The 16,033-nt window shown below is 42.4% G+C and overlaps 1 protein-coding gene across 1 annotated transcript in view; it reads left to right on the top strand.

Annotated features, from left to right (window-relative positions):
- The window catches only part of LOC126396246 (uncharacterized), an 81,534-nt gene that overhangs the window by 43,083 nt on the left and 22,418 nt on the right, over positions 1–16,033 (top strand). Inside the window, exon 3 of the mRNA XM_050054181.1 lies at positions 15,335–15,479. Within this exon, the coding sequence (XP_049910138.1) occupies positions 15,335–15,479 (145 nt within the window). The remainder of the gene's footprint in view (positions 1–15,334; positions 15,480–16,033) is intronic.

Consider the following 16,033-nt stretch of genomic DNA (forward strand, 5'->3'; position numbering starts at 1 on the left):
AAATAGGATTGGTCCGAGCACAGAACCTTGCGGAACTCCAAAACAAACTTTAGTATGTAAGGATGAATCATTATGAACGTGAACAAACTGAAAACGATCAGATAAATAAGATTTAAACCAGCTTAGTGCAGAAGCTTTTGGGCCAATTAAGTGATCCAGTCTCTGTAGTAGAGTTTGATGGTCAGTTGTGTCAAACGCCGCACTAAGATCTAATAAAACAAGTACAGAGACAAGTCCTTTGTCTGAAGCAATCAGAAGGTCATTTGTAATTTTAACTAGTGCTGTCTCAGTGCTATGATGCACTCTAAATCCTGACTGAAATTCCTCAAATAAATTATTATCATGGAGAAAATCACACAGCTGGTCTGCGACTACTTTCTCAAGGATCTTTGACATAAAGGGAAGATTAGATATTGGTCTATAGTTGGCTAACACCTCTGGATCCAGGGTGGGCTTTTTTAGTAGAGGTTTAATTACAGCTACCTTAAAAGATGATAATGTGATTTATTTCATAGCACTAATAAACCCAATGTGTTTTAAATATAGAACAACCAGGTTTATGTATTTATAAGCAAACAATCTTAAATATAAGGCCTAAATATTTTTTGAGTGTACATGATAAACTGATTCACTGAACAAGACTGGCTTACAATTATTTTTGATGTGTTGTTAGATAGCTAACAAACAAACAAACTATAGCAGGGCTATTCAATTACTTTTTCAACTGGGCCACATTTCAAAACCAGATCATGTCGATGGGCCACATTTTTAGCAGCGAACAACCGATCCACTTTTTTTTGCATACATATATATTTATATATACAGGCATGTCCCTCCTCAACATAATGCAGAAACAGACTAAAAGAGAGCTATCAATGCACAGAAGCATAATAAGTGACATTAACAGTATCTAATAACACACACTATCTCTCTACCAGCATCTCCCTCTCTCCTCTCCTCCACACACACACATCCACACACCTCACCTCCTGATGCTTTCCGTATAGGTCAGCTACACAGGATACAGTCCATGGCAGAAACAGTCATGTTTACAACAACAAAGTCACTCTTTAAAACCCAATAATATCTCACTGGAATATAAATATTCCTCCTGATATCACAATACTGAGTGCAGAAAGTCACGTCATCTCAGCATGAAGACAGACATCAGTATCAGTCATTCATCCTGCTCTCTGTCCCTCCTCCACTAAGGACACTCACTGTCTGCTGTCGGCTGCCTCAGGTACATCTTCAGATAAAGTGTTAGCCTACATACAGACAGCTTTCATTTTAGTTTGTCTTTAACACCTTGCTGTTAGCCTCGAGAGCGCGATGTGCTTGTGTCGACTGCGATCATAAATCATAATAGCGGTGAATGAGAGACTGTGGACAGAGCGGATTGAAATATGGCTTTCTACATGCTGATCACATGTATTGATAAAGTATTGGCTTGGCTGGCAGAGGTTTTATTGCACTTAAGGCCAAAACACACCGGCAGCGTACGACGCGCGTCAAAACAGCCGCCCCCATTATTTTCTATTTACAAACCCACACCGGCGGTGGCTCGACGCACGTCGACGTGCCGCACCGCGGCACTTTACGCTATTGTCCTATTTTTCCAGCGTCACCGCCCTTGAAAAAGCGCTATTTTGTACTTCCCAGCCTAGCGGACTGGAGTGTGCAATAGAAATCCGGTTGACGCCCTGCAGCGCGACGCTTTTTGTGTGTGTTGGAGGCGGCACTTGACTCGCGTCAATGACACCGCCATCATATGACGCCGCCGGTGTGTTTTGGCCTTGAGGCTACTCACAGTGACAAGCGTAGTTGTCGTTAACTAGAGTAATCTTGAAGTTATATTCCCTTCATCTGCACCGCGGCCTCTCTGCTGTTGAGTTTGTGTGTCTGTGTGTGTGTGCGTGCTGTGAGGGGTGACATGCAGAGAGCAGGAGAGAGGCTGCAGAATGATGATACATAAAAACCGAAACTTTAAAAAGTAACACCGATAATGGTGGAGCTTACTATTATTATGGTGTTGATTAAACTTGCCTTGGGTTGTTTAATACGGGGTCTCGTTACCGATCCCTGCCTGGGCGTTTGATGAAGTCTCCTGGTTGGCTGGTGATAGACTGGTGTCAAACTGTCATTATAGCCCGTCCGAGCGGTTCATGCCAGGCTCGAATCAAACCCACCACTGGTGATGTAGGCTACGCATCATCTCATTTGATGTTGCCCAATAAGAATCCAGAATGTCATCGCATTATTTTTTTGTCAAAGCCGTGTTGACAGGAAAGAGGCAGAGGAGAAAACCGCAAAGTCACCTGGGGCAGTGCAGGCGGGGCATCAAGGCCACTGTGGCCTTAGGGCAGATATTTTTTTCAAGGGCACAGGGCCAAATTGGGAGGGCACGAGAGCCATGGCCCTCGTGGCCCTCGTGAAATTCCTGCCCTGGTGTCTATGACATGGAATGTTGGGAGTTAGATTGGAGAGGGGCTCTAAAATCGTATGAAAGATTTGTCTTAAACTCACTGGCATTGCCACAATTTTCACTCTACATACACAATTAGACCTCAAAATGCAGGAAAATTTGTCCTGGTCACAAAAATGTCCCCATGGAATCTCTCACACTTACACATTTGGCTCAGTGGGCTCCAAAGCAAAGGGAGCGGTGACTTTTTTCTCATGTAAACTGAGAGGAGACATTTCTAGAAAAGAGCTGAGGGGCAACACATTTTAAACTTGCGAGCATGATCACATTCTTGACACCACAAACATCACAAACATATGTGTGCGTTTGGGAAAAGTGTATCTCTCTGCTGGTATGCTTATATTGATGATTGGACTCACGGTTTGGGAATGGGAGGGACTAGTCTCTGCCCCTGTCTGTCCCTCTCTGCTGCACCTGCCGCTCATTAATCACCATGACAACGGCTACACTTACCCACAGACACTGGCCTGTGTGTGTGTGCGTGTGTCACAATCTCAAAAGCAGAGATTACAGCAGCAGAATCAGTGTTTTCCATCTATCACATACTTCTATAGCCTTTATTACTTATACTACTGTTGCTACTTGAGCTGGAGGCCAAAACGGGCAAGAGTGCAAGGTCCCGCCCAATGCTGCTTGCAGCTTTAATTTTTTACTTGTTGCTCTTGATGACTCTGCAGATTAATGACTGATTACATGGCCACCCTCATGACGCTTTAAACATCAAATATAATGGAGGTGATTGTCCAAACACTTTAAATCTGCCAAGTGGCATTCAGCGTGTCTACCTTGATTGACTCATTATATAAAGGTTTTCATTTAATCCAGTAAATGCTGGTGGTCCATTAACTTAACTAAACCACTTATGCTGCCCTCTTTATTGTATCTCTGACAACATTGGATAAAGTTTCTTAAAGTAAGACTATGTGACCTTTGAAAAAGGAAAAACATTATACCACTCACAAATGAAAAGTTTAATTCATAAGCTTTAAAATAAACCTTTGCCCCGCTCAAAACACTCAAGGCTTTAGCTGCTCCAGTCTTACATGCTCTGGTGAGACCAGTAGCAATGGTGACTAATGGTAGCTAATGTTAGCAAACCATAGCTATATAGATCTTGCAGTGTAGCTTACATTGCTGACTCAGTTTACTGACTCTTTTGATGTTGTAATGTGTTTTAGGACGTCACAGATACACTTGTCAATGCTTTTTTTTCACAACAGTAAAAGGAGTTAACATGGCCTACCTCACCAGGAGACATTTTTTTTCTTTTTTTATATGGATCCCCATTAGCACCAGCATAAGCACTTGTCTTTGTTAAAGATCAGACATATTACATGTCTTTAACAAAGATCAGACATGAGCAGCAATAACAAAGACAGGAGCAGCAATTACATTGGCAACCATTTTGAGAAATTTGCACTTGGTGTTTAATTCCTTGAATTTCTAAAGCAGACATTTAACATCCGTAACTGTCACTTTAACTATTTTGAATTTACATGTTCTTATTCTTATTCTAAATCCTTAGAAGGTGTTATGGAGATATTATTATTTGTATAGTTCATATTGCTCATCAGACTGTTGATCTTATCATGAAAATAATCATTAAACTAATTAACAATTTGAACTGGTTTAGTCAAGAATTTCCCTTCCACATCAAGATATGCTGGGTAGAATTTGGGTTTACAACCCATCATCCCTTTTGCTAAACTCCACAACTTATTCATGTCATTCTTTACATCTTTAATTTTATTCCCGCAAAATAGTTGCTTTTTCTTTTTATTTACTGTTGTTACATAATTCCTTAACCGCCTATAAATTCAGATCAGATCAGATCTATAACGGTCGGAACATCAGATATACCAGCTGAATTGTGGAGGAAAACACACAGAGGAAAGCAGGGTTGAGACAACGGAGGCTTATGGAGAAGAGAAGATATAAGCCGTGTCTCCCCTCTCTCATCATGGGCAACGTGAGGTCGCTGACAAATAAGATGGACGAGCTAACAGCGGTCGCCAGGAGTCAAAAGGAGTACCGGGAATGTAGTCTGATGTGCTTCACTGAGACATGGCTTCACCAGGACATTCCAGACAACAACGTCTCCATCAGCGGCTTTCAGACTGTTGGGGCCGACCGGGACTGCACCGAGAGCGGTAAGCGCAAAGGAGGGGGGCTTGCTGTTCTAGTAAATAACCGCTGGTGCAGTCCTGACCATATTTCCATTAATCTGTTGCCCGGACATTGAACTGTTTGCTGTTGGACTCAGGCCGTATTATTTGCCCAGGGAGTTTTCACATGCCATTATTGTAACTGTTTACATCCCCCCTCTGCCAACCCGACGTCGGCATGTGACGTCATTCACTCCGCCATAGCCCGCCTGCAGACTAAACACCCGAGTGCCTTAATAGCTATCTCGGGTGACTTCAACCATGTTACCATGGAAACAACTTTGCCCACATTTACACAGTATGTGAGCTGTCCTACCAGAGAGGAGAGAACACTGGACTTGCCGTATGCAAACGCCAAGGATCCATACAGCTGCTCCTCCCTCCCCCCTCTGGGTAGATCAGATCACAACCTGGTGCACCTCAACCCCTGCTATGTACCACTAGTCAAGAGCCAGCCTGCGACCATGAGGACAGTGAGGAGATGGTCGGAGGAGGCTTATGAGACACTGCAGGGCTGTTTTGGGGTGACAGACTGGCAGGCACTCTGTGAGCCACATGGGGAGGACATTGACAGGCTCACAGAATGCATCATGGACTACATCAGCTTCTGTGTGGACTCCACTGTCCCAGCCAGGACTGTCCATTGTTACCCAAATAACAAACCATGGGTAACAAAGGACATCAAAGCCATTCTTAACACAAAGAGGGCCTTCAGAGCTGGTAACAGGGAGGAGGTGAGAACAATACAGGGGGAGCTGAAGATGAAGATACGGGAGGCTAAGGAGAGGTACAGGAGGAAGCTGGAGAGGAAACTCCAGCAGAACAACATGAGAGAGGTCTGGAGTGGAATGAGGACCATCACTGGCTTCAGGACCAACAACCACAGAGGAGTTGAAGGCAGCGTGGAAGGGGCCAATGAGCTGAATCTGTTTTTTAACAGATTTGACACTACTGGCCCTGCCCATCCCCCCCGCGACTCTTCTGCTGTCTGTCTTGGTCAACCATCTCCCACTCCGCCCTCCTCCCCCACTCCTCCCTCTCACACCCCAACACCCTCCTGCTTGACCCCCCCTCCTCCTCCTCCTCACACCTCCTCTCCCCGTGGTCAGACTGACTGCTCTCTCCATCATGAGGACTACACCCCTCCCCCACGTGTCATCACCTCCACAATGTGCTTCACTGCTGACCATGTGAGAAGACAGCTGATGAGACTCCACTCAAATAAGGCTGCAGGCCCTGATGGTGTCAGCCCCAGGGTGCTCAAAGCCTGTGCCCCCCAGCTATGTGGAGTACTTCAGCATGTCTTCAACATGAGCCTGAGTCTCCAGAGGGTCCCCTTGCTGTGGAAGACATCCTGCCTCGTTCCTGTGCCAAAGACGTCGCGTCCCAGTGGCTCCAAGGACTACAGACCCGTGGCATTGACCTCCCACATCATGAAGACCCTGGAGAGACTCGTCTTGGAGCAGCTCCGGCCCATGGTCAAGCCACTTTTGGACCCCCTCCAGTTTGCCTATCGACTTGGAGTTGAGGACGCCATCATCTACCTGCTCAACCGCGTCTACGCCCATTTGGATAAGCCGGCGAGCACTGTGAGGGTCATGTTTTTTTACTTCTCTAGTGCGTTCAACACCATCCGTCCAGCTCTACTGGGTGACAAGTTGACAGCAATGCAGGTGGATGCCCCCCTGGTGTCCTGGATTGTAGACTACTTGACTGGCAGACAACAGTATGTGCGCTTGCAACGCTGTGTGTCAGGCAGAGTGGTCAGCAATACCGGGGCCCCGCAGGGGACTGTCCTCTCTCCCTTCCTCTTCACCCTCTACACCACGGACTTCAGCTATTGCACTGAGACCTGCCATCTTCAGAAGTTTTCTGATGACTCTGCTATAGTTGGATGTATCACCAAGGGGGATGAGGATGAGTACAGGGCTGTTTTGAATAACTTTGTCACATGGTGTGAGCAGAACCATCTGCAGCTCAACATGGCAAAAACAAAGGAACTGGCTGTGGATCTGAGGAGGACCAAGACACCGGTGACCCCTGTTTCCATCCAGGGGGTCAGTCTGGACATTGTGGAGGACTATAAGTACCTGGGGGTACACATTGACAATAAACTGGACTGGGCTAAGAACACTAACGCTCTCTACAGGAAGGGCCAGAGCCGTCTCTATTTTCTGAGGTGACTGAGGTCCTTCAACATCTGCTGGACTATGCTCAGGATTTTCTATGAGTCTGTGGTGGCCAGTGCTATCCTCTACGCTGTTGTGTGCTGGGGCTGCAAGCTGAGGGTGGCGGACACCAACAGACTCAACAAACTGATCCGCAAGGCCAGTGACGTTGTGGGAACGGAGTGTGACTCTCTGATGGTGGTGTCAGAGAGGAGGATGCTGTCTAAGCTACGAACTATCTTGGACAATGTCTCACACCCACTCCACCATGTGCTGGTCAGGCACAAGAGTACTTTCAGTGGGAGACTCATACCACCAAGATGTACCACTGAGTGCCACAGGGAATCATTCCTGCCTGTGGCCATCAAACTGTACAACTCCTCCCTCTGAGTGGCCCTGAGACTTTTTCACACACTGCAATAATCTAATGTAACTTGTGCAATAACCCCATTTCACCCTGACTGTATATATTCTGTTTGTGTAAATAATCTTGTTTAGGTTACAATATATATATATTTATTCACTTTTTATTTTTGTTAATAATTCCTGTTTATTTTAACTATATATTTGTAAAAACTATTGTTTAAATTTCTTATATTTTCATGTATCTTCCTCTCTTGCAAGGAGCACCTGTAACACAACAATTTCCCCTCGGGGATCAATAAAGTATTTCTGATTCTGATTCTGATTCTGATAACTTGATGAGATGGCTACATTTTTGGCATCATCTCTTTTTTTCAAAAACACACTGGCGGCATACGACGTGCGTCAAAACAGACGCCCCCATTATTCTCTATTTACAAACCCACACCGGCGGCGTGTCGATGTGACACGCCGCAGCACTTCTCGCTATTGTTCTATTTTCCAGCGTCACCGCCCTTGAAAAAGCGCTTCTTTTTCATAGAAAAGCCTATATTGCACTTTCCAGCTTCCGTAGTAGCAGCTCTGTTGAAGAGCACAGAAGAAGAACTTTGGCGCCATCTATCGTCATATAATAATAAGCAACTCACACTGGTACCGTCATTATCTGGTTGTCGTGGTCGTCCTGCGTTGTGTGTTTTCTTTCTCTTCCTGCATCTTCTTCCTCGTTGTTTGTTCTAATTGGTGGTTGGCAACCAGCTAGTCACAGTACCGCCACCTAGCGGAGTGGAGTGTGCAATAGAATTCCGGTTGATGTTTTGGCCTTAACTGGTGCATGATTCTCAAACACTTGCATGAGTAACCATTAAGGATGTCAAGAGAATCTTCTGGATTATCCTTCTGTAGTATATATTCCCAATTTATATTTTTAACATATCTATAAAAGATTCTTCACAAAATGTTTTCATTGATCTCCTGAAGACTACTCTAAGTGACCTTTTTGGAACTTTTGTCTTTCTTACAATCACCCCGACTAAAGATCTGAAAACTCTACTGGGATTAATATTGCATTTGAATATAAATGACTGAAATCTGTAACACGATTGATGCAGGTTGCATTTTTTGACCCATCTTTTTTTACACACAATCTTGTTGGTTTATCCAACATTTGCACTAAGATACATGCGTTGGTTGTAGCATGTAGCTTCTGTTTAAATGCACAGTGCAGAATTCCAGTCAATGTTTAACTCTCCCAAAAAATTTATTTATCTATCAAGATCACACACTTTATAGTTCACACAGTTTATCCAAATTAATAAACTTTGCACTTGGGGACTGTAACATCCTACCAGCAGAGGTTGTAAATGTGGTAAATTAACGTGCAACCAAAGTACTTCGATATCAGCAGATGTTCTCTTCAAAAACAAACATCCATACTGATAGATCTCAAAAAAGAACCATAATAGCTAGAACATTTTTTTTGTTGTTTTTGTTTTGTTTTGTTTTGTTTTGCAGCAGAAAGCTAAGGCTTCTGTCTTCTGCATCATCACATCATGACCTCACATTACCTTAACTGAGGTGCCATGCAAATGTAGCGGTTTAGTACACATCACATCACATGTGTTGTGTAGTTTCACAGATGACAAGGACAGTCACTGTCAGACTCCGATGCCGCTTTATTGGCATAAATCTGACAACGAACACAGAAAAAATATCTTTCCACTGGGTCTCACAGCCACAGATCAGGATCAAACGTAAACTGAAACAAAATAAAATTCATGAATGTCACTATCTGTTAAACAGTTACGCTGCTAGGATTAGCCACACACTAACCTTAAAGCCCAACTTGCACGTTGGAGACCATGGTGAATAAATGTGTAGGAAAATGATGTAGAAACTCGATTAAAACAAAAAACAACAAAAACATATACACACACTACAGTGACTTTTGGGGTCGTTTTTGTGAGAGAATTTTGCTTCCGCAACTAAAAACCCACTAACCGGAAGTGACATAGCGTAAGGGAGTCCGGCCGAGTTCGATTGAGTGTAACATTAATAAAATGGATCCCAGTACTAATTTTGAGACTGAAGAGGTTGAAAATGTACATTCATATACATATGACGGCCCACAGGCTTATAAATATGAGCCTGCTAGGCGTCAAAGAGACCAGGAACAGATCAAGGTTAGGAGAAATAACGGCCACAGGAGAGAAATAGAGCTGTGGTGTGAGGAGAACCAGTGGAGAACTGGGCAGGTGTCTTGGTGAGCGACCAGCGTTAGCTAACGATGTCTAACGCTGTGTTCACATCACAACATTAAGTTTGCCATCAATCACAACATTAAGTTTGCCATCACGTATTAGGTTATAACAAAGCTACCAATAGTTCTGCCAGTAACTAATGCTACTTACCCATAACAGAAACTAATGCGCAAATATCAGCTTGTATCAGACGTATCTTGCTATGCGTGTTATAACTCCGCATTACGGTGTATTGACGTCCACAGGGGAGAGAGAGAGAGAGAGAGAGATACAAAGATTTCCTGATAATTTTTTGTATGATAGGTGCTTGTGTGGGAACTGCCAGCCCATGTCCTCAGCTGTGGACAGTATGTACTGCAGGGAGGTGGATGCCTTCTGGGCTCTGGTGGAGAATCTGACCCCCAGACCAGACATAACATGCCTCACACTGCCCGTCAACCCTCACGCCGCCCGCTCCCGTCTCAAACACGGAGGCCTCCCTCTCCGCTGAGCCCGCACGCCCTCGCACATACTCCCAAGGCTCGGGTCTCCCTCTCCGCCCCGCACACACCCCTGAGGCTCGGAGACCTGAGCCACAAACAGCTCCGGGACTGCGGAGGAGACCTGAGGCTCGCGGCCCCGCACATACCCCTGAGGCTCGGAGACCCGAGCCACAAACAGCTGCGGGGCTATGGGGCTCGGGCTCAGGGGTATGTGCGCTCGGGCGGGCAGGCTCCGCCAGGAACATAATCCCCCTGTCCAAAATGAGCGCTGCGGCTGCACACGACCGCATTTTGGTCACAGATGAAGCCATGAAATCGCGCCTCTTCACCTGCACAAAACGCAGGTGAAGAGGCGCAAAACGCAGCTAGGCACGAAAACTAACTCCACTCCTTTTTCTGTCCGGAAAACGGTGGACTCAATGTCCTGACAGACTCGAGTTTGTGCAACCTGCACAAACACAATAATTCGCTATAATCACAAATGGTGAAATGCACTGTTAACAACCGAAAAAATACTAACTCACAAGTTTACTACCACTCAGACTCACTACCACCTACTACTGCGCATTGGACAGAGGCAGAGTCAAGGACGCAGAGTCCCTCTCGTGACATAGTATCAGGCAATGTTGAAAAAAAAGGGTTTTTAGAAGAGGAGCTAAAAAGAGCCACTTTTTCCTCTGAATTTGTGCCCTTATGTCGTGTAAACCGTAATAAATTCTTAATTAACTTCTCATATGGTAATTTTCAGACAAGGTTATGTATATATTTTTAAAAAAATGTAACCTGCAAGTTGCACTTTAAGATAGCAAAGTTACCGAACAGTTAGGTAGCAATTTACTCCTCGTACATCACAGACAGCATCATAACATAACATCAGCATGGACGTCAGAACTATTTTCTGAGAGGGGGGACGGGATTTTTGTTGGGAGGGGCGGAGGAAGCACGCACACTTATCAATGATTAAGAATTTGATTTGAAGTTATTTTATAATAACATGCAGTTATAAGAGAACTAGAATGGATGAACGCGGCATCTTTATTGTTAAGAAAATGAAACTTTGATAACTAAATCAAGCCATTTAAGGAACATAACAGCATTATTTGTAACCTTGAATGAAAAAAGAAAAGTCTGCGCTCCTGACTCAGGGCTTTCATGCATTTCCAACCTTCTCTCAGTTGACCTACTGATGAAGATTTTAAGCTGGGTCGAGACATCGCTTTCATCCATGATGTCACTGTGAGCGTTCATAATGGCCAAATGTGTTAGTCTCTCCTGCGTCATGGTGTTGCGCAGCCAAGTTTTCAGCCTGTGCAAGGCTGAGAAAGAGCACTCGGATGCCGCGACCGATATGCTGGTGACTGACATCCAGACATCTCTCCACAACCTTTCGATGCTAGTGTAATCAGTAGAAAATTATTGGGTTTAAGATTTAGACATTTTCAGCACAGCATTTAAAAGACCATTTTATCATTAAACAATAATAGAAAACAAATACAGCTATTCATAAAATACATTTGCATTCATAAGAATGGATAAAAATGCAAAATATAAGTGTACCTACATCTGATCTAACCCATGCAGTCTATGTTCTAACTGCTGAGTTTTCTAGTTTCAATAGAGCAATAAGTCATGATGACACAAAAACACTATGACCAGTAGATGGTGGTAGCAGGTTGGCTACAACTACATTAGTGAGAGTACACTAATAATAAGATGTGCAGTGCTTTGTGACTTTAAACCTACTCGAAAGAATAAATGAAAAATATAAAGGATGCGTTGGCTGATAACTGCCAATTGAAGGAGCAGCCAAGCCTCCGCTTTGGAGAACTGAACGTTTCCCACTAGCATCGTTGTGCCTTTCATACTCAAACCGAAATGTATACAAAAGTGTGTGCCATATAATATACATAGAACAAATAAACACACACTAATACTCACTGTATGACATTAACATAAAACAATGAATGCACATTACTTATCGCTGGTTATTTAGAAAGAAAAAAAAAACAGGTCATAGAAAGACTGCGTGCTCTTACTTTGACATGCGGACATGACGTCATCAGCTGGGTGATCACATGCTATCCGAAGATGGCCGAGTGACACGAGTGCATTTTTGTTCGGACCAGCGGAAAGTTTGTTTCAAAACTCTGTGTGCGTAAAAAGCAAATCCACACGCGTAGAACTGAGATCCACAAATGTTTTTTAGATTCACAAATAAAAACTGAGTTCACAAATGCCTGTTCGAAAGTTGTAAATGTTAGGAAGATATTCACAAATGCTTTTTATCTTTTCTAAATTAATTTAATGTATTCACAGATATTATTTTTATTTGTGGAATTTGTTTGTGTATTTGCAGATCCGTTTAATACTTGCAAAATATTTTTGTGAGTTTCCAATAGGGGTGTCCCTGACTAAGAATTTTCATAGTCGAATCTGATTTGACAGATTTTTCCTTTAGCCGACTAATCATTGAATCATGTTGTTTTCCCCTTCATTGATTAATGAGCTCATTTGCGTCAGTTTCCGCTCCAGAAAAAAGAGCTAAAACACCCAAACAAACAAATTTAATTCTTCAGTTTGCATAATAAGATAATAATAAAAGTAAAGCTAAAACAGTTTTCCTTCTTTCTTACGTCAAGTTACTTCATTGATCAACTCAGGTTCATACAAGTTCATCCACACGGACCGTGCGTCACCGCTCTCAATCGTCGCACAAAAAGTAGCCAAATAAAAAATCAGAGTCTATCAAGAAAACAATCAGCGGTGAAATTCGTTTCAAGAAACTTCAGGCAAACGAATAATCCTTCAAAAAAGTTTGATTTGAGAGCACATACCTCCTTCAAAGTGTGTGTTTATGCGCTCCGCCACCGTAAATCATCACCACATGATTCCCGAGCACGGCACCGCTGCCATCCTCAGGGGATGGGTCAAATGCAGAGAACAAATTTCACACACTCAGGAGTGTGACGATCAGTGGGACTTCAACTTTAACTTTAAATCACCGTATGCCTCAATGCTGCTCTGATGGTCCTGCAGCGCACTCACTCACCTCAGTTTATTTGGATTGAGCAACTGGGTGATTTATTCATGCGTAGTAATCATTATACCTACTGATTAAACGCACGCGTCATTTTCAATTTTTTATTAACAGAAATTAGGCTGATGTTTGTATCAAAATAGGTTATATATCATGAATTACTAGAAAACAAATACATTCTATGTCAAATCAAGATGTTCAGCAGCAGTGAGCACCCCCATGTAGTTAGAATGATACGGTCTTGTTTCATAACCACATTTTGCGACGATTCGACGGCGAGACTGCCAGTCGAATCAGACTTCTCCAAATCGAATCACCGAATCACCGACTATTCGGGGTCACCCCTAGTTTACAAATCTGTTTTTGTATTTGTGGAAGGTGTTTTATATTTACAGATTACACATTTGCACACAGATTGTCGGTCTGTTCACACACATAATTATGAAACAAATCTATCTCCATACAGCAGTTGTTGTCTGGAGCATATCTTCACATGTAAATAAATAAAGTGCCTTTTTACCCGTGAAAAATAAAGTTATATTAACAGGGCTCAGTACAAGTCAACCTACAACGAGTCCTTCTGACAGCAGACTGTTGCCTGGAAACGGGGCGTATGGCGTTCAAGCCCCCACAGATAAATAAGAGTTTGTAACTCATAAATCATAATAAAAAGTAACAAAATAATGTAGTAAATAACTTAATATTGTACAGGTAGGTAAATAATAATAAATTAAACGCAGTGCACCTTCAATGATGATAGAAAGTGTTAGTGGAATCACTAACACTTTAACTCTGTTACACAAACATAGTGTTTCGCTGTAATTATGCCAGCATTTCCCTGCAATGGCCATGGGAGGTCGTTCTTTGCATAATCCCGTATATATCGATCTAAAATCAAAATCACATAGAACATTCATTTTTGCAGCAATCATTATGCTTGTGTCATCACACTTTACACCCATAATGATGTCATCGGGCTTTGTGAGGTGTGGTGTATAATCACATGAAACCACTGGGTGGCGCCAGAGTAATAAATAATGAATCTATCACACCTTTTCACTGTGCTTATAAAAATGAATTTTGCCTTTTCATTTTATACAATTATACAATTACAATACAATTATAAAATGTCAAATTTTTATTTATGTTTTTTTTTTTATCAATCATTATGGTATATTGACTTAAATAGCCTTTTAGCTCAGGTTGTGTAGATTTTAGAGATATGAAGAATTTCTAGATATTTTAATTTTGAATAGATACCACTACACCACCCCCATATGCATTCCTGTCTCTTTTGTGCTTTGATCTTGTTTGGTCTCATTCCACCCACTCTCAGTCAGCTTGCCTAATGATGATTAGCTCTGTAAAGAGACTCAAGGGAATCTTTAGAAATGAGGGAGAACTGAATGTGCCATTATCTTGTTAATGCTTAACAGCGGCCACTGTTAAGCAAACGTTCCAAAGTCTCACTTTCAACAGTACCCAGTCGGCTTGCAATACTATCTATTGGTAACAACATTCTTTTTCTTCATCTTGTGAAGCACTAATGTATCATAGCATTATAGCACTATGCAACATCACAGCCAGGTAGTCACAGCACAGAACACACCTGACCACACAGACGTATAAAGGCCAGTGCAGTTACCTCCCTCCAAACTCTACTGTGCATTTACTCTTTGAAGGAAAAGTTCACATTGAAAGAGTTTTAAGAGTTTTCGTTCGTCCTCTCCATACCAGCTGTGACACACCACCTTCCAAGCCCTATGTTAAAGATTGGGGACAAATTCTGTAGTCCTCAGCACACAGCTCTATGTAACAGTGCATTTTAAAATTCACCTGAAGCCAATTTAAGGATTCAGCAGTCGGTCTAATATAACAAAAAAAAAAATACTCTAAAATGTTTGCCTTGATTTGGCCAGGGGGGAAGTGATTACAGTGGCTAATAACTCTTTCATTGTAAATATGTATGAAGATAGAAATGTGAACCTACCCTTTAAAGTTACCCGCACATTTACTATAATATAAACTGAGAGGCTGTTTTCATTTCAGATAGCAGACATGCTCATAGTGCCATGCCCCAATAAAAGAGAGGAAAAGTGTCTGTATTTACACTATCAACTGATGTTAGAATACAGCAGTGGATGGTGGGAAGTAAAGGCTGCTGCAGCATCTCTATTACCATACCAAATACATTAAAGTAAGATTAAAATTGGCAAAGTGTACTTTTTTACAAAATCTGTCAAAAAGGCCTGAACATTCAGCTGCTGCAGTATATTTTTTTATTATCTGTGGCCAGCAGACATGACAGCTTACCCAACATTTGGTCAGTATTTGATGAAGAGGCCTCTCTCTTTTGGTCTCTACTGTTTCTGGCAGGATTGGTCGCCTGTTTGATGGAACGGAGCCCATAGTGTTGGACAGTCTTAAGCAGCACTACTTCATTGATCGAGACGGCCCAATGTTCCGCTACATACTTAATTTCCTCCGGACCTCCAAACTCCTCATCCCTGCAGACTTCAAAGTGAGTGTGTAGAGCTTTGATCAGGTACTACCATAGTTAATCTTTGCAGTGTATCTGAACAGCCCCAAATCACAGGGGCACCAAAAAACAGAGGAAAGGTTTTAACTGTTGTCACACTTACAGAAACTATCCTGAGAACTGCTTTGAGACACAATGTAAGTCATGTTTTCTTTACTGTGATGACTTTCCATATAGTTAATACTTGGGCGGCTTTGGCAAACTGCAAGGAGGAGACCAGGCCATGCAACTGTTATTCTAACTGCATTTGTGTAAATATATCAAGCTAATCGCTGTATTAGCCCTGCGGAAAAAGATACAACTCTGGTTGTAACTGTCTGAGAGACAGTTTTTACAGAGATTTCATTAAAATGTTTATTTTATATTTTTCAGTAATAATTTAATCAATGTTTGAATTCATACAGTCAGTAAAATGTGTTAAAATGTAAAATGTAATAAATAAGTTGTTTAAAAGGGTAACTTTAATTTAAAACTGGACTAAAATACACTACCTCAAAAATAATTTTTGGTTCAAAAATCCAATGCTTTTGAATGCA

The sequence above is a fragment of the Epinephelus moara genome, chromosome 10, assembly GCF_006386435.1.
Source record: "Epinephelus moara isolate mb chromosome 10, YSFRI_EMoa_1.0, whole genome shotgun sequence".
Taxonomy (NCBI): domain Eukaryota; kingdom Metazoa; phylum Chordata; class Actinopteri; order Perciformes; family Serranidae; genus Epinephelus; species Epinephelus moara.